Source organism: Myotis lucifugus, unplaced genomic scaffold (genome assembly GCF_000147115.1).
Source record: "Myotis lucifugus unplaced genomic scaffold, Myoluc2.0 scaffold_30, whole genome shotgun sequence".
Classification (NCBI taxonomy): Eukaryota; Metazoa; Chordata; class Mammalia; order Chiroptera; family Vespertilionidae; genus Myotis; species Myotis lucifugus.
This window is the reverse complement of record NW_005871078.1, coordinates 6,025,038-6,044,929: the sequence shown is the minus strand read 5'-3', so window position 1 is coordinate 6,044,929 and position 19,892 is coordinate 6,025,038. Positions and strand designations below refer to the sequence as shown.

Here is a 19,892-nt window from a genome sequence, read left to right as displayed (position 1 = left end):
CAAGAGAATAATAGCTGGGTCTCGTCGCTGTCTCCCTGATGAGGAGACAATGACAGCGCCCACAAGCCGTGTCTTTATTTTATAGCAGATGCCACGAGGCAAAGTAGGGGCGTGATCAAGTTGTTTACAGCATTCTCGTGAGTTTCAACCTCACTCAACTACATGCACCCGAACTCTATCACAAGGCAGGTGGGGTTACGTGTTTGGACCATAGGTTCAAGCTTACAACCACAGCCGTTGGCTATAATTGTGCTGGGAGGGCCCTGCCCTCCAGCTGGGACTTGCACGTGGCAATGAGAGGACCCTGTCCTTTCATTAGTCTGGAGCTTGGTCCTGGCCAAAACACCGTAACCGCTCCCCACAGCTTTCCTCTTTCTTTTTTCTTTTTTTCTTTTTTTTAATATATTTTATTGATTCTTTACAGAGAGGAAGGGAGAGAGACAGAGAGCTAGAAACATCGATGGGAGAGAACCATCGATCAGCTGCCTCCTGCACATCTCCCACGGGGGATGTGCCCGCAACCCAGGTACATGCCCTTGACCGGAATCGAACCCGGGACCCCCCAGTCCGCAGGCCGACGCTCTATCCACCGAGCCAAACCGGCTTCGGCCTTTCCTCTTTCTCTAGCTGAGATCTTTTTGTGTGGAAAGAACAGAAATGGGGAGAGAAAAGGTATGTGCTTTTAACCAGGGTGTACTTTGCAAATAGAGGAGGAGATAAGACTTAAATAACTTTTGTGAGTCAACTTGAGAAATTTAATCACTATTTCTTCAATTAAGAATTGGAAGGGGGAGCCCTCTAGCATGTAATCCAAGCACCAGCCAGAATAGGAATCAAAGTGCAGATAACATGAACCTGAGACCCTGGCTCAGTGTTGCTAGAAAAATACTTTTTACTTTGCCTTTTATTTCAGTGATTTCAGCAGTCTATCTTCAGTAATTCAAACAAATGCAAAAAGAAAAAGTAATCTTGGGGGTTTTTTTTAAATTATATTTTAAAATATTTTTTTATGGATTTCAGAGAGAAGGGAGAGAGAGAGAGAGAGAGAGAGAGAGAGAGAAACATCAATGATGAGAATCATTGATCGACTGCCTCCTGCACTCCCCCTACTGGGGATCGAGCCTGCAACTCAGGCGTGTGCCCTTGACTGGAATGGAACCTGGGACCCTTCAGTCCTCAGGCTAATGCTCTATCCACTGAGCCAAACCAGCTAGGTCTGAAAACTTGGGTTTTAAATACCAATTTGCAAATCAATGTTATTTTATTTAGCATTTTAAAAATTGAAATATAATTCCTATAAAATTCACCATTATAAAGTTTACAATTCAGTGGTTTTAGTATATACACAAGATTGTGCAACTACCCCCACCAATTCCAGAACATTTTCATTACCCCAGAAACTCTATCCATTAGCAGTCAGTCACTCCCCATTGCCCTACACCCAGCCCCTGGTGACCACTAATCTACTTTCTGTTTCTGTGGATTTGCCTATTCTGGACATTTCATATAAATGGCTTTTTTTTTAACATTAAAATTTTAATTTAAAATTAATGATTCACTAAACATGTAAACTTGGAAAATTAAGCATTTCTAATAGTCTGTCAATGTCATTCCAAAATTTTCTCTGTAAATATATAAAGATAGATAAGTATACAGGTATGTTTGCAAATATGGAACCATATTTTACATAATTTACATTTAGTTTTGATTATCTCTATTTAAATGCATATGTAAACATTTAATTTATTTCATATTTAATACTCATAACCAACTTTATTTTTAAAATTATCTCTCTGGACTTTATTACTTATTTCCATGAAAAATAGATACTTTCAACACTATTTAAATTGAATGGGAATTACAAAGTTATTTATTTATTTATTTTTATATCTTTATTGTTGAGAGTATTACAGATGTCTTCCCCTGCCCTCCCCCCCAATTGCCCTCCATCACTCGAATCCCGTCCTGCCCCAGGCCTTCACCACCCTATTGTCTGTGTCCATGGATTATGTATATAAGTTCTTTGGTTGATCTCTTCCTTCTCCCTCTCCCCCCTTCCCTCTAAGATTCATCAGTCTGTTCCATGTTGCCATGCCTCTAGTTCTATTTTATTAATCAGTTATTTTCATTAGATTTCTTATTCGTTTATTTTGATTTTTATATTTAATTGTTGATAGATATGTATTTATTGCCATTTTATTGTTCATATTTTTAATCTCTCTTCTTCTTTTTCTTCTTCCTCTTCTTCTTAAATAAGACCCTTTAACATTTCTTGTAATACTGGTTTGGTGCTGATGAACTCCACTCCCCTCTGGCCTGCAAAGTTTCTGTTGAGAAATCAGCTGACAGTCATATGGGTGCTCATTTGTAGGTAACTAATTGCTTTTCTCTTACTGCTTTTAAGATTCTTTCTTTGTCTTTTTTTTTAAAATATGGTTTATTGATTTTAGGGAGGAAGGAAGAGGGAGAGAGAGAAACATCAATGATGAGAGAGAATCATTGATTGGCTGCCTCCTACTGGGGATCGAGCCCACAACCCAGGCATGTGCCCTTGGCTGGAATAGAACCCGGGACCCTTCAGTCCGCAGGCTGATGCTCTATCCACTGAGCCAAACCAGCCAGGGCTCTTTCTTTGTCTTTAACCTTTGGCATTTTAATTATGATGTGTCTTGGTGTGGGCCTCTTTGAGTTCCTCTTGTTTGGGACTCTGCACTTCCTGGACTTGTAAGTCTATTTCTTTCATCAGAAAGGGGAAGTTTTCTGTCATTATTTTTTCAAATAGGTTTTCAATTTCTTGCTCCCGCTCTTCTCTTTCTGGCACTCCCATGATGCGAATGTTGGTACCCTTGAAATTGTCCAGAGGCTCTCTTCATGTTTTTTTGGATTCTTTTTTCTTTTTGCTCTTCTGATTGGGTGTTTTTTTGTTTTCTCATATTCCAAATCGCTGATTTGATTCTTGGACTCATCTGAATCCATTTACTGTTAATTTACAAGGAATCAATTTACTGTTGATTCCTTGTAAATTATTCTTCATTTCAGTGAGTATGTCCTTCATTTCTGACTGGTCCTTTTTCATGTCTTTGATATTCTCACTAATTTCCTTGAAATTCTCACTAAGTTCCTTGACATTCTCACTAAATTCCTTGAAGCTCTCATTGAATCCCTTCAGCATCCTTATAACCATTGTTTTGAACTCTATATCTAATAGTTTGCTTGCTTCCATTTCATTTAGTTCTTTTTCTGGAGATTTCTTTTGTTCTTTCATTTGTGACATGTTTCTTTGTCTCTGCATTTTGGCTGCTTTCCTGTGTTTGTTCCTATGTTTTAGGTAGAGCTGCTATTTCTCCTGGAATTGGTAGAATGGCTTTGTGTAGTGTCCTGTAGGATCCAGTGGCTTAGCCTCCCCAGTCACCTGAGCTGGGCACTCTGGGTGTGACCCTGTGTGGGTTGTGTGCACTGTCTTGTTGTAGTTGAGCTGTGATTGCTGTTAGTATCACTGGGAAGAATTGACCCCCAGGTCAATTGGCTGTGAGCTCAGCTGTGACTGCAGCAAAAGAGCTGCTGTGCAGGAGATACCCCTATGGAGCAGAACTTGCTTCGTTGGGGCTGTGGTGCTCACTGAGTCTGCCCCTTGAGTGTGTCACTTGTGGATGTGTAGAGCTGTAATCTGGTATGTTCTGAAGCTGACTGCTGGGTGCACTGGCTCTGGGGCCTTCCGGGAGATGCAAAGTCAGCCACTGCCTGTGACCTGCCTGGGGCCACCTGGCAGGAGCTACAGAGCGATTTGAAGATGGCTGCAACTTGCGTTGGGCTAGGAGGTGCCCAGGATAGGCCAAGCTGTGAACCCTGGCAAGCTGAGGCTAGTGCTGGGTCTGTGCCACTTATCGAGGTCTGAGCTTGCTGCAGCCAGCTGCTGCTTGTTTGACAGATTTTAGGGAAGTCTGAAGCCTGAGTCAGAAAAGGCCATTCATATGGGAAAGACATTACAAACAGCTTGGGTGGGGCTGCAAATTGGGTGGCACGGGATCTCATGGAATCACCAGGGCAGTGTGAATAGTGTGGGCCAGGTTGATGGAGACAGATATCGTGCCTGTCAGTCAGCTCTGGGGCATTGTGAGGGGGGGGGAAATAGAGGGGTTTGTCCTAGCACTTTTGTCTGGGAGAAAGCTGCCCCTGAGTTCTTGCCCTGATGCTATGTCCCTGGATCCTTTCAAGCTATTGCCCCAGTGCTGGAGCTCAGAGGGAGTGAGTCCGAGTAAGTCTGTGCGTGGGCCCTTTAAGAGGAACTGCCTGGGGTTCCAGCAGCCTCCATGTGGCTCAGCCAAATTCCCACTGAGTTTTACAGCTCAAAGTTACGGGGAATTCTCTTCCTGGCTCTGGAACCCTGGACTGGGGTCCTGGTGTGCAGCTGTGACCCCTTAGTCCTAATGGGAGGCCTCCACAGCCGAGATATTTCTCCCAATTAAAAGTACGCCACACTATGGTGTCAGACCAGCCTGTTCCGTGCCTCTCCTACCAGTCTCAATGTGCTTTGTTCTTTAATTCTCTATATTTGTAGGATTTCCATTCAGCCAGATTTCAGGTGATTCTGAATGATTGTTCTGTATTTTAGTTGTAATCTTGATGTGGTTGTGGGAGGATGTGAGTACCTGTGTTTACTTATACCACCATCTTGGTTCCTCCTGCACTTTTTTTTAAATTAAAATTTTATTTTTTAATTAGTTTACATTCAATATTATTTTTTAATAGTTTTAGGTGTATAGCATACATGTCTGGCTTCTTTTGCTCAGCACGATGCCTTAGAGATGCTTCCATGTTGTTGCATATATTTGTACTTCATTATCTTTTATGGCTGAATAATATTCCATTGCAGCAATTTTCAACTGGTGTGCTGTAAGAATTTTTAAAACATGCAATGCCTGACTATTTTGTCATGGGCACTGACCTTAGATTGTGAAATAAGAAAATGACAACAGCCAACACAACACTAGCTGTCCGGTGTTCATGAGTAAAGTTATACATTTTTTAATTTTTTTGTCAGTAAGGGGTGACCAGGCCAGCAGGGGGGGCATTAAGGGGTGACCAGGCCAGTGGGGGGGAGCAATTAGGAGTGACCTGGCCAGCAGGGTGGGGCAGTTAGGGACGACCAGGCCGGCAGGGAGGGCAGTTAGGGGTGATCAGGCCGGTGGGGGAAAGGGGGCCAGTTAGGGGCAACCGGGCAGGCAGGCAGGTGAGCAATTAGGAGCCAGTGGTCCAGGATTGTGAGAGGGATCCTGGATTGGAGAGGGTGCAGGCTGGGCTGAGGGGATCTCCCCCACCCACCCACCCCCTGCACAAATTTTGTGCATCAGGCCTCTAATTTTCAAATAAGATTCTACATATAAGTAAGATCATATGTTATTTGTCTTTTTCTGTCTGACATTTCACTTAGCATAATGCCCTCAAGGTTCATCCCCATTGTCCCAATTTTTTTTCCTTTTTATGGCTGAATAATGTTCTCTTATATACTATTCTTTTAAATTAGTGTGTCAGGTTTCTTTGGATATCTTCCCAGAAGTGGAATTGCTGGGTCATAAAGCAATTCCGCTTTTAAGTTTTTGAGGTAACTCCATACTGCTTTCCACAATGGCTGCACCAGTCTGCATTCCCACCAAGAGTGCACAAGGGTTCCCTATTCTTCACTTCCTTGCCAACTCATGTTTGTTGATTTCTTGATGATAGCCATTCTGACAGGTGTGAGGTTGTTTTAATGTGCATTTCTCTGATGATTAGTGAAGAGGAGCATCCTTTCATATGTCTTTTGGCCATTTGTATGTCCTCTTTGGAGAAGTGTCTATTCAGGTCCTTTACCCATTTCTTAATTGGATTGTTTTTTGTGTTGAGTTTTATAAGTTCCTTATAAATTTTCATATTAATCCCTTAATCAGATGTGTCATTGACAAATCTGTTCTCCCATTCAGTGGGTCGTCTTCATTTGTTGATTGTTTCCTTTGCTGTTCAAAAACTTTTTAGCTTGATGTAGTCCCATTTGTTTATTTTTTCTTTTGACTTTCTTGCATGAGGAGATAGAAAAAATATTGCTACGAGAAATGTCTGAGATTTCACTGCCTATTTTTTCTTGTAAGATTTTTATGGTTTTGAATCTAACATTTAAGTCTTTAATCCATTTTGAGTTTATTCTTTGTATGCTGCAAGAAGGTGGTCTAGTTTCATTATTTTGTACATATCCGTCCAATTTTCCCATCACCATTTATTGAATATACTCACTTTACCCCATTTTATGTTCTTGCCTCCTTTGTAAAATATTGACTATAAAGGCATGGGTTTATTTCTGGGCTCTGTATTCTGTTCCATTGATCTACTGTATATCTTTTTATGCCAGTACCATGCCGTTTTGATTACTATGGCCTTTAGTGTAGTTTGATATCAAGTGGTGTGATTCCTCCAACTTTATTCTTCTTTCTCAAGATTGCTGTGGCTATTTGGGATCTTTTTTAGTTTCATATAAATTTTTGCAGTATTTGTTCTAGTTCTGTGAAATATGCTGTTGATATCTTGATAGAATTGAGTTGATTCTATAGATTGCTTTGGATAGTATGGACATTTTAATGATGTTAATTCTTATCCATGAACACAGTTTATGCTTCCACTTATTTGTATCTTCTTTAATTTCTTTCTTCAGTGTCTTATAATTTTCTGAGTATAGGTTTTTTATATCCTTTGTTAAATTTATTCCTAGGTATTTTTTAAATGCAATTGTAAATGTGATTGTTCTTTGAATTTTCTCTGGTAGTTCATAATTGGCATATACAAATGCAACTGATTTCTGGATATGTATTTTGTATCCTGCTACTTTGCTGAATTTATATAGTTCTGGTAGTTTTTTGGTGGAGTCTTTAGGGTTCTCTGTATACAGTATCATGTCATCTTAAAATAATGAGTTTTGCTTCTCCCTTCCCAATTTGGATGCCTTTTATTTCTTCTTCTTGTTTGATTATTGGGCTAGGAATTCCAGTATTATGTTCAATGAGAGTGTTGAAAGCAGACATCCCTGTCTTGTTCCTGATCTTAAGGAAAATGCTTTTAGTTTTTGCTCATTGAGTATGATGTTGTCTGTGGATTTGTCATATATGGTGGCCTATTTTTTTCTTAGTGGCTTCCAGGAGTTGAGCGTATGCCAAGATCTGTCAGCATCAAAGAGGAGGATCTTAGTTAGCATCTCAATTCAAGCTCATTGGAAGCTGAACCCTCAGGCAGCAGCTTTTAAAGTATATATAAACACAGCTTTTTCTGGGGAAGACCAGGAGATGGGCATTTCTGTTCACTCTGTGCTGTGCCAGGGAAGGGACTGGGGGGTATGGGGTATGGTGAGCGTGCATGAGCCCTTGAAGAACTGTTTATTCGTTCACTACAGCCTTGTGGGTCTTATGGACATAATCGCTATTGGCTTTCAAAGGTGTAGATCTTAGAAGTTGGGGTACCAGATGTGAAGCTCATACCCTTTGTTTCTCAGGAAGAATGTGGGTATTCTTAGTTTCCTCCATATTGTGGGTCACTGCACCTGGGGTGGGGTTTATGGCAAAATCATGTCAGCCTCTTCTACCTATTTCAGTGTAGGCTTTTGCCCTTTGCCCGATATGTATCACTCAGTTAGTTTTTGAGTTTCTTTCAGAGGGAGTGGTTTGGTTGTAGCTGTAGATTTGGTGTGTCTGTGATAGGATGTGATTTCAGGATCCTCTTACTCACAATTTTGAACAGGAACTGACACATATAATATACTAGTGACCCGGTGTACAGATTCATGCACATTGAAAGAAAATTAATTAGAAGGTGGCTGGCGGGGTGGGACTGGGCGAGATGGGCTGGACACGCCCTGGAGCCAACCTTCCAACCTTCCGTGGTCTCTCCCCGGCATCTGTGGAGTGAGCAGGGTCCCTCTGGCAGGTGGGGTCCCTCTGCAAAAACCAGCTTTCCGACATCCCCCCCAGGGGTCCCGGGGTGTGAGAGAGCAGTCTGCAAAGTTGTTGTTGTACAGGGTGTGGAATGCAAACACAAGTGTGCAGTAAACCAGATTCGGGACTGAGTGCCCGAGCAACAACATAACCCATGGCTGAAGGTGGAATTGTGCAGTCCCGTGAGGAATCGGGCTCCCCGCTCTCTGGTTTTGGGGTGCGTCACCTGAGAACTGCCACTGCCAGGTCACTGCAGCTTGGCAGCTCCTGCATTGAGCGTCTGCCCCCTGGTGGTCAGTGTGCGCCATAGCGACCAGTTGGATGGTAGGAAGGACACTTAGCATATTAGCCTTTTATATATATAGATATTTAAAAAAATGTATTACTTGCCAATGTTTAAAAATTGCTTGTGTGGGTAATTGAGTTTGTAAACCCTGTGTTCATTTGTCAGGGCTGCCATAAAAAAATACCACACAGACTGGGTAGCCTAAATAACAGAAATTTATTTTCTTACCGTTTTGAAGGCTAGAAGTTCAACATCAAGGTGTTGGCAGGTCCAGTTTCTTCTGAGGCCTCTCTCTTTTGCTTGCAAATGGCTGCCTTTTTGCTGTGTCCTGTGTGTGTCCAAATTTCCTCTTTGGTAAGGACACCTGTCAGATTGGATTAGGACCTATCATAATGGCCTTGTTTTAACCTAATCACCTCTTTAGAGGCCCTGTCTTAAAAAACATTTTGAGGTACACATTCTGAGGGGAGAGGGTTGACAGGGCTTTAATATATGAATTCTGGAGTAATATAATTCAGTCCATAACAACCCATCATTAAAAAAATCTAGTATGTAGATACAGAAAAATGTACGACTGAAAATCAGTAGCCATAAAGGAGGAGATAATCAGAATAACAAAATGCAGTCAATGCAGAATTCAGGAGAGAACTTTAATAAGTATTCTTTGTGAGAGAAAGACCAGCACAGACACATCTAGTAAAATTATTAGACATTAAAGGAAAAATAAAAATCTTTCAGACATTGAGGCATAAGTCACACACATTTAGGCATTAGGGAAGGAAAATCAGATTATTATACCTTTATACAGTAACAGTTTATGAGAGAAAATATATTATTAGAGAATTTATGAGAGGACATAATTTAATATGGAATTCCATATTTAAGATACTCAAGAAACATGAACCCAAGATTTTACATATATCCAAACTGAATTTTGTTTTTTAAATATATTTTATTGATTTTTTACAGAGAGGAAGGGAGAGGGATAGAGAGTTAGAAACATCGATGAGAGAGAAACATGGATTACTGCACACCCCCTACTGGGGATGTGCCCGCAACCAAGGTACATGCCCTTGACCGGAATCGAACCTGAGACCCTTCAGTCTGCAGGTCGACCCTCTATCCACTGAGCCAAACTGGTTAGGGCTCCAAACTGAATTTTAAGTGTAAAGGTCACAAACTGTTATTAGTATGGTAAAACTTTTGTTCCCATCATCCTTTCCTGAGGAACCTACTAGAGAACAAGGTTCAGGGAATCAAAATAACTAGAGAGACATTAACATAACTGATTGCTAGAATTGCACATATAGTTAGACAACCAAGATGAAATGAGGGTTAAAAAAAAAGTATGGTTTGTAAAGAGGTGGGAAGGAAAATGGAGAGATCATATTCAAAACATTTAAAAAACTATTTTCAGTAATCATATTGGCAGTGGTAGTATTGGTATTATTTGGAGACTGTGTAATGTGAAATAAAAAGCAAATGAGTAATTGTGTTATTCTAATTCTGTCATAAACCGTGTCCTTGAGAATCACCATATCAGAATGGAAGACAGAGGATAGAGACGACTCAGATTGGGGGATGTGTGTATATAGGGTGGGTGGGGCAAGTGTTGGTAGCTCAGATAGAGAAATAAGCTAAACATTTAACTCCTGCAATTTTAAAAAAGGAGAATAGATAAATAATATATCTACCCCAGAAGAAGGAGGAGGAGGAGGTAAAGGGGGGAGGAGGGGAGGAGAGGGGAGGGGGAGGAGGAAATTAACAGTATTAAAAATTTACAAAATAAAAAAACCCAATAAAATGCATCTAAGCCATAAAAAAATTACAAAGTGAAATCAATAAAATACAGATTTGACTAAATCAGTTTAATGGTCATTTGAAAAATTTGGTTGGAGAAAAAACAAACATAAAGACAAAATATTAGAAATAAGAAAAATGAATAATTTCTAACAACAATTTCTAAGCAGTTAAGTCCATAACTTTAAAAGTCCAGGAAAATTAGATGATTTTTATGTACAGGTTTATCAAACATAAAGAACAGGACATTTCCATGTTGTTTAAGTTATTTCAGAGTACAGAAAAAAAGTGATGGAAAGCACCATTTTACTTAATGAGAGGGATAAACCTGGGTACCAAAACGTAGCAATATTAGTTATGCTGCATAATCTTCAATATGGACCTCTATATCCTGTTTTCTCTCATGTGAGACTTTTCTGGACAACATGAACGGGCCCCTATGTCCTCTGGCTTCTGCTTGGATTTGGAAATGGAGAGCCCTGGCAAGAATTGTAGTCTGGCTCTCCCTCTTCAGAAAGTCCTATTCCGTCCAAGGGGCTGCCTTTGTTACCAGCCTGGGTTATTGTACTTTGTGATTCTCCTAAGCCTTATTGACAGCTTTGTAAATAGTCCACTTGTAAATATCCCTCCTTAAGTTAACCTAAGTGGGCCATCTGCTTTCTGTAGACCCTTTCTGATACAATAGATAAGTTTAGGATCTTGCGTTTGTAGAACGTACGAAATTAAAAGATGTACTACTTTTGGCTACTAAGAAAATATACAGTACAGAAAAACATTAATTGCAAAGTTAAGAAAAACAGAAAACATTAACATTTAAATGTATAATACATAGGGTTTATGTAGTGTTTGATTTTCTGCCGTTTACAGCGGTTCTCAACCTGTGGGTCGCGACCCCTCTGGGGGTCAAACAACCCTTTCACAGGGGTTGCCTAAGACCATCGGAAAACACATATATAATTACATATTGTTTTTGTGATTAATCACTATGCTTTAATTATGTTCAATTTGTAACAATGAAATTAGGGGTCACCACAACATGAGGAACTGTATTAAAGGGTCACGGCATTAGGAAGGTTGAGAACCACTGGTTTATTAGAACAGTAAGTTCTCAATGTCCTTTATAGGTTCTTCGATGTTAAGAAAATGACATAATGAAACCAACTTTACCATAGGCTAATTGATATAAACAAGAGTAAGTTCCTGTGTTATCTCATCAATGTTATAATGAAATGCTGTTTAACGAAATTACATTATTCAAGGACCTGATGTGTTGCATCTGTTGTTTTCTGAGTGTAATCATTAAATTGTGGTTATATAGAAGAATGCCCTTGTTCTTAAGAGATATGCTTCAATATTTAGGGATGAAGTGTCATGATATATGTAACTGTCAAAGGGGACAGCAAAAGAAAAATGTATGTGTTTGCAAATAAGAAGAGACAAAGTAAGTGTGTCAAAATGTTCATAATTAGTGCATCTTTGTTCAGGTATATGGTATTCACTGCTTTTTATCTTGTAACTTCTTTGTGGCTTTGAAATTTTCAAATAAGTTAGGGGAATATTAAAAACAATAAAAAATGAAATGCTTATATGGCTAAAGAGCTTTGTAAAACTAATAAAAAACAGATAAAATGCCAGCATTTGAACAAGCAAATCACTGAAGGAGAAATACAGAAAGCCCTTCACAAAATGATGCTTGACTTGAATAATGAAGTAACGCAAATTTAAATAAGCTGTCAGTGTTCATCTATCAAAGTAGCAAAGATAATGCTCAGTGCTGATGGGGATGTAACAAATTTAATGGAAAATATAGCTTGGTGCCTGCCATCGTGTGTGCAGCCTGGCAATATCTGTGATTGCTCAAAATGATATTTAATCACAGCAATTTCATTAAATGAAGTAAATTTAATGAGGTAATAGGAGAAGTGAGTAAGGTTTTATGTACAAAGCATATACTTTGCAGCATGATTAGTAGTAGCAAAAACCATTTAAATGTCCATCAGTTGGGGTTTGGTTTTATATAAGTAGAATATATTTAACTGTTAAACACAGTAGTTAATATATTGATACAAAATGATATCCCTGATTATTATATTAAAATATAAGTAGGTTAGATAAAAATACATATAGTACTACCCCATTTAAAGTAAAATATCTACATATTATGGACATAATTTTATTTATACCAATATTTGGGAGACTGTCAGAAAGGTAGGAAAATTATGGGAGAGTGAGACTTTATTCTTTTTTTTTTTTAATATATTTTATTGATTTTTTACAGAGAGGAAGGGAGAGAGATAGAGAGTTAGAAACATCGATGAGAGAGAAACATCGATCAGCTGCCTCCTGCACACTTCCCACTGGAGATGTGCCCGCAACCAAGGTACATGCCCTTGACCGGAATCGAACCCGGGACCTCTCAGTCCGAAGGCCGACGCTCTATCCACTGAGCCAAACCGGTTACGGCGAGACTTTATTCTTTTTGTATTTTTTATTTTAAAGAAATAAACATCATATAATAGAAAATGTAACAATTTTCATTTAAAAGTCTTTGCAATCATTTTTTCTTTAAAATAATTTTGTGTATGCTGCTGTGTTTATATAGTTTTATTGAGTTATAAAAAAATCTGTTAAGGAACTCATTTTGCTCTTGTGTATTCTGTTTTCAGAGCAGTGGAAAGAGCTCAGTGCTAGAGAGCCTAGTGGGGAGGGACCTGCTTCCCAGAGGCACTGGTATTGTCACCCGGAGACCTCTCATTCTGCAGCTAGTCCATGTTTCACCTGAAGATCAAAGAAAAACATCAGGAGAAGAAAATGGTAAATTTTAGAATTGAAATAAGAAGAAGAATTATTTTTGGTCAAATCTTAAAGCCATGAATTGATTAGACAGGTAGAAATTAGTGGCTGTAGCAGAATCAGAAGTCCTGTGAAGAGAAGTGGTATGCATCTTTTCTCATGAAAAAGAAGAGTAATTTGTGTTGTTTTGAGAAGGCTAGTAAACTTGTTTGGAATGGTACCTTTTTGTTATTCAGCTTAGTAAACTGTTGTTAATGCTGCTTAATGGAGGATTTAGTGAGAAACTCAGCAAACAGGAATCAGTTCTTTTAAAGAAAAAGTTTTTGTCTTGAGTGTTTTAAACTTTTTTCCTAGTATTTAAAACAATGTTTTTGCTTTTATACTTTGATTTAGAATTTAAATAATTTAGATTCTAGTTTAAAGATTTTTATTTTAAATGACTTTGTTTTTCAGCATAGCAGTGTTATCTCACCTTCCATTTTCTGATCTTACCAATGTGCCTGCTATGTTTGAATCTTTTGCCCTTCAATAAGATGATTATTTTTAGAAAGTTTTAATTTTTTAAATTATTTTTACTATCCTTCTCTTGCTAAGGTTTACCTATATAGCACATACTGTTTTGATTTTTAGATCACCCTCCCCCAAATAGTACATTTGGATTACTAAGACAAGAAAATATGCACTATCCTTTATCACAATTCTTTGATTAAACTGAATATTTAAGAAATGCTGTGTCCATCAGCAGATTTTAAATTACTTATTAAATATGTATCCTTATTAATCATTTATATTAGTGAACTTTGGAATGTTTGATGAGAATAATATATTTAACCTTCCTTTTTTAGTTCATTGTTTGGTTCAGATTGTTAAATTTTGAAAGTCTGTAAGTAGCTCTAATTATTAAATGACAATTGCAGCAGAACACCATGTTTGTTGTTCATCTGCAGACATCTGTTTTCAGGGCAGTTTCATTCTACTTTCTGTATCTGATCTAAGATGCTAGTATTGGTGAAATTGAAGTTACTTTAATTTCTGTATTTGAGGTTTTTTTTCTTTACTTATTTATTATAGGAGCATTGGTGGTGGTAGCTTGGCCCTCACTCCCCAGGGAAAAGAGTCCTGTCATGAACATTTACAATGACTGTAGGAAGTTAATCACTGAAGCAAGTTAATGAAGTTGTAGATGTTAACAGTAATTTTTTTGGGATAGACTGCCCAAGGATATGTAGGAGCCTGTTAATTATATTATGTAGCTTCTTGGTATATTATTCATTACTTTGCATTTCTATATATTTTTATTGAAATTCTGGACCTGAATTTAATCATTTTGCACTAATTTATGGTCTAGATTTAAATACAGTAGGTTCTCGGGTTACGTCAGAGATCTGTTCCTATGGCGCGATGTCGATTTTTGCCGTAAGTCGGAACCCACCTACGTCACTCACATGAGGCACATACACAGCAGTAATGAAATGAAACAGTAAAAAAAATTTAAAAGAAAGATAACAATTCCTGACCTTTACTTGTGGTAAATAAAAAACATAAAGCGCATATGTACATACGTCGAAATGACGGAACTTTTTTTTTAATAAATAAATGGGAGATGGCAACGTAACCACGAAACGAGGTACGTCGAGTCTGACGTAACCTGAGGACTGCCTATAGAATAACACTTTAAAATTTTATTTTCACTAACTTGTTAAATAAAATTTGCCAAATACCTTAAACTAAAACTTTAATGTACTGTATGGCATTCATTAGATGTCTTTCTTTTAATTTTCTTCAGTTACCTAGAAAAAGGCAGGGGATAAACCTGTCTCTCAGAAACCATTAGCTGATGTGGCAGTGTTTCTAGAAAAGGGTGTACATTTCAGCTATAGAAGTGTTAGTTTCTCACTCTTTGCTTGTATGTCCACTGTGTTATTGATGTCTTTTCTTGGTGGTTGGCCAGTAAATCTGCATATCTTTACCTGTATATACATATATTTTCCAAGCTTAGTGCTTATTTTTTTATATAAGAAGATAAAACCTCACTTAAAATGACAACTCAGCTACCCAGAACACAAAATAGATTTCATAAATTTTGAGTATTAAATTTCATGTGTCTTATTAATATTAGGATAGTTCTTTAGTTTCTCTTCAGAGCCTCTTTATCTTTGGGATAAACAATTTTATCTAGTCATAAACCATTCTAACTAACCCAGAGGATATTAGAAAGAATGACAAAGAAAAACATTTAGTTAGCCAGAGGACTATGAACCACTGACAGCCTGACAGAGAGGAGAAAGGGAGGAAAACATAATCCGAGCTTCAAAAGAGGAAAAAAGTATCTTACCATTTTGTACAGGGATTTATAGCCTCAGAGGGCTTTGTTATGTAACAAAGGCTGAAGTTATCAATCAGTTAAATTTAAGAGGAGCAATATAATCCATTTTAGATAGAGGTCAGCAAAGCTGGCTTAAATAAAATGTTAATGTTTGATATGTATAATTATCAGGAAAATTTACTTAACATGAAATCCTTCATTCTGACAATTACAAAAGATAACTGAGGTGTCAGTATATAGATTTATAGTATTTTTCAGCTTGTCCTCCACTTCTGCCAGTGTAAAAGAATTTTCTGATAAAATCTTAATAAAAGTAAAATTAAACTGTAAGAAAAAAATCATGCTTTCCAGAGATTTCCTTTTAGACAAAGTCCAAAAGTAACATGCTAATTGAAGACCAAAATTGTTTTTGTGATATTCTGTTAAATTCAATATACATTTCAAAGAACAATCCCTTATAAAGCTCAATCTTAATGAATATATACTTGTACATATTTACTTGCTCTTAAGGTTTTGAAAGATGTGTTTGATATGTTTTAAAGATTCTTTTTGGCCAGGCAGTTTATTTTTTTCTATAGTCAGTTATCAAATATTTAAGGCAAATTTTTGAACAGTAAGTTTTTTTTTTTTTTAAATATTTTATTGATTTTTCACAGAGAGGAAGGGAGAGAGATAGAGAGTTAGAAACATCAATGAGAGAGAAACATTGATCAGCTGCCTCCTGCACACCTCCTACTGGAGATGTGCCCGCAACCAAGGTACATGCCCTTGACCGGAATCGAACCTGGGACCTTTCAGTCCGCAGGCCGACGCTCTATCCACTGAGCCAAACCGGTTATGGCTTGAACAGTAAGTTAATTTTAATCTGTTTGTGTTAGAATTAGAAACCAGAAGTGACATAATTAGTTGTAATGGAAAATAAAAATAAATTATGGCACACAACATGTTCATTTATATCACTTAAAATATTATATACATCCCTCTAACTATAATTAATTATACTGAAAATTATATAGTTGTAAATTTTGAATAACTGAATGCTACGAGAATTTGAAATATATTCAGGTTTCTGCACATTTTTTAAAAAGGTTTAAAATATTAGGGATAAGCACTAAACTTACCATTCTGTGCTGTTTCTCTTTAACTACAGACCCTGCTACATGGAAAAACTCAAGACACCTTTCTAAAGGTTTCCTTTATCCATTTGTTCTTGGCCCTTCTTTTTCTATTATGCCTGCATGTGTGCTTCTGTACTCTTACAGGCTGTGTGCATTTTTTTTCTTCTGTTTTTATTTGCTTATCCACATTGATTGTTGCAGGTTTTAATGGTTCTTGTTACCTTTTGGCATTTCATCAGAATGAAGGCTTTTTTTTTTTTTTATGGTGAATGCACTGCATTTTTAATTTAAAAAACATGCTTGTGAAGCCAGGCCTTTATAATATAAGGTAAATCCAAAACACCCATTTGGTATGTAGTACCTGCCTCTGTGAGTTCTGTTCACCTAGATTACTCCAGTCCTCCAATGAGACTTCTTGGAAGAAGGTACTAAGCTTCAAGTAGGTGAGCATTTTACTTGTAAAAAGGATCCAGTTTTATTTACCTTTATTTCACCAAAGAATTGATCCACTTTTCCCTCAATAAATATTTATTTAAAGATCTTACAGTAATTTTTATTTTGATTTCAGATGGCTGATATGCATTATTCATAAACTCAGTCATTAACATTTAAAACTCTGAATTTGGCAAAGCAGAATAGTTTACCTTTTTACAATTAAACATTTCTAGCTTCTCTGAGATTCTAAGTTTTAGACCACTCAAACAGTACCTACAGTGAATATATTTTCCTTTTTTTTTTTTTTTTTTTTTTTTTTTTTTAAGCAAGTATAGGAGAAACAGACTTATTGGAAACTAATGGAGTGGAGCAACTCCAGACAATGCATATGCTGGGGTGCCCCCTTTCCCCTCTATTTCATTTCTTTCCTACTTTCAAGCCTCGAAATGTAATCTTTTTTTTTTTAGTTTTGTTTTATTGCTTAAAGTATTACAAAGAGTATTACATATGTCTCCTTCCCCCCACCCCCCCTTCGAAATGTAATCTTGGCTCTGAAAGGAAAAATTCACATTGAAAGTGCATATAAATTACACAATAGCTTCATACTCCTGAGAGAGTTCTTTACAGGAAGAACAAATTGTGACCTTATAGGTAACCAATAGGAAGCCAAGTTAAAAAAACAACAAAAAACCGAGTTGAAAAGTTAGCTGTTTCATTCACATATTGAAAGTTATGTGTGTAAATCTATTATATATGCTTTTTTGCATTACTCAGTAAGATTCTTAATTTTTTTTCTTTCAAGGCATTAGCTTAAGTGAGTACTTTGATCAGGTAACTTTTATGTGTAAGATATTTAAAAATAAAGAATGTACTTTTTACTATAACATAAAATATGAAGAAAAGTGAACAATTTTTTTCATAAAATATAGATTTCAAATGGTGGGATGACCTGTGAGAAACTCTATCTGAAATTAGTCGTGTTTTTGAAATACATGATACCGTTTTTAAAATGTGAAAGGATAATTTAGCAAATCCTAAAATACTCATGAAACTGTAGTTAGTGGCAAAATAGGAACCAGTAATACTGTGTTGCGTTTTTGGATTCCTAAATAAAGATAAAAAGTAATTGCCATAGTTTCCAATAAATGGAGCTTTTCTTTTTCCAGGAGTTGAAGCAGAGGAGTGGGGTAAATTTCTTCACACCAAAAATAAGGTAATGACAAAAGAATATCATGAAGAAATAACATACTGAAAAAAATTTTTGTACAAGTAATTGATGATTTATTTTTTTATCATTGGCATTGTGGCATGTTACGTTGAAGCAGCTGTTGCTTGTAAAATAAAGTTTATTTTAGTAACATTTCTAATCAGTAGTTTATTTGAAAAACACTAGTTGAACCCTATTCTCTCTAATTTAGAGATTCTTTAAAAAAATTTTTTTAAATTATAGTTGATGTACAAAATTTTATTAGTTTCAGGCATGCAACATAGTGATTAGACATCAGTATACCTTATGAAGGGATCACCGCAATCAGTCTAGTACCCATCTGGCACGTACATAGCTATTACAATATTATTGACTATCTTCCCTATGCTGTACTTTATATCCCTGCGACTATTTTTATATGGCGATTCTTAACTGTTGTGGAATCAGGCAGCCTTGAAAATCTCATACAAACTATGATTCTTGACTCAGAAAAATATATGTATATATTAGAATTTATTTACTAATTCTCTAAAGCAGATCTATGAACATCTTGAAATTTATCAACCCCCCCACTTAAGAACTTTTAATCTTATTTTGCAAGTCATGCTTTTTTGTTTCTATAATTTTTAGCTTTACACAGATTTTGATGAAATTCGACAAGAAATTGAGAATGAAACAGAGAGAATTTCAGGAAATAATAAGGTAGGTATCTTTTAGAGCTAGAAAGTATTAACATTAGTAAATCTATCATTCAAAATATTTTGTATATAATGTGTGGTGAGCATTGTAATTCATAATCCTGGTCTTTGATACTAATGGAGTATTTTCATAAATATATTAAAACTACTTAAAATCCCTTTTGTTTCTTAGAGCTTTTATATAAGTCAGATACTTCATTTAGATGTTTATTCTTGACTTTGTGATGTACATAACACTTTATTGTATAATTTTCCATTTTAATACTGCTACAATAAGTTATCTTTTTCTGATGGTTTGATTGTACTCTAACTCAAGAAGCATTGTATAACTTATGAGATATATTTATTTAAATTTTTCTCTTATTGATTTTTAGGGAGGCAGAGAGAGAGATAGAAACATCATCTACTGGCTCCCTCTTACACATCCCCTTTTGGGGATTGAGCCTGCATCCTGGGCATGTGCCCTGACCAGGAATCAAACCAGTGACCTCTTCGTGCCTGGGTTGATGCTCAATGTCTGAGCCACATTGGTTGGGCGAGATACATATATTTTAAAGACCTCTTTTTCTTATTCCTGAGTAAGGTTGGATTTGCTTAATGCAAAGAGAGATAAATTAAATATTTTTATTTCAGTGAATATGAAAAGTACAGTTGACCCTTGAACAATGGTGGGATTAGTGGAAAGTCCCGGCACTCTGCATATTTGGATTCCCAACCATGGAGTTGACCCTTGAAAAACATGGGTTTTAACTGTACAGGTCAGTTGAAAAAAATCCACATGTAAGTGGAACCAGTTCAAACCCGTGTTGTTCCAGAGTCAATTGTAATGTTGCAACTGAATATTTTCTGATTTTCTAGGATTGTGAGAGTTTAAGATAAATAAGGTGTCTAAGATATCATTAATCTTGACACTAGACACAAACTGCCTCTTTAAATGCTTCTGTTTCTCTCTCCTTTTTTCCTATTACCTTTCTCTCTTTTCCCTTCCTTTTTATTTTTACCTCCATTCTTATAAATACCCAGAGGCACATTTAATCCTATAAGTGGGCTCAAGCCTAGTACTAATATGCAACAAATATTTATTGAGCCCTTTTACTTGCCAGATACTGTGCTGGAGAGGTTATTTCCTGACAGAAAGGCATTTTTGGAGCCACGTTAATTTTTCATGCCTGTGCAGGCTATTTGTGTTTTTGTGATTGACTCAGCTTTGTTCCTTATTGAACTCTAGGCTGGTAATCTTTGAGTTACTGCTACTGCTGCCATATGTCCCTGAATTT

General features: G+C 36.8%; 1 protein-coding gene across 18 annotated transcripts in view; it reads left to right on the top strand.

Annotated features, from left to right (window-relative positions):
- Positions 1-642: 642 nt before the first annotated feature.
- Positions 643-19,892, top strand: part of DNM1L (dynamin 1 like) — a 41,628-nt gene continuing 22,378 nt past the window's right edge. For 5 of the 18 annotated variants that reach the window (XM_023752302.1, XM_014454023.2, XM_014454022.2 and 2 more), the window contains exons 1-5: positions 8,530-8,592; positions 12,705-12,852; positions 16,308-16,346; positions 17,877-17,923; positions 18,548-18,619. In XM_023752302.1, the coding sequence (XP_023608070.1) occupies positions 8,545-8,592; positions 12,705-12,852; positions 16,308-16,346; positions 17,877-17,923; positions 18,548-18,619 (354 nt within the window). In that variant the 5' untranslated portion in view covers positions 8,530-8,544. Of the gene's footprint in view, positions 673-8,529; positions 8,593-11,167; positions 11,231-11,437; positions 11,480-12,704; positions 12,853-16,307; positions 16,347-17,876; positions 17,924-18,547; positions 18,620-19,248; positions 19,374-19,892 lie in introns of those variants that run through there. The other 13 variants (XM_023752303.1, XM_014454025.2, XM_014454024.2 and 10 more) reach the window with 8 other exon arrangements.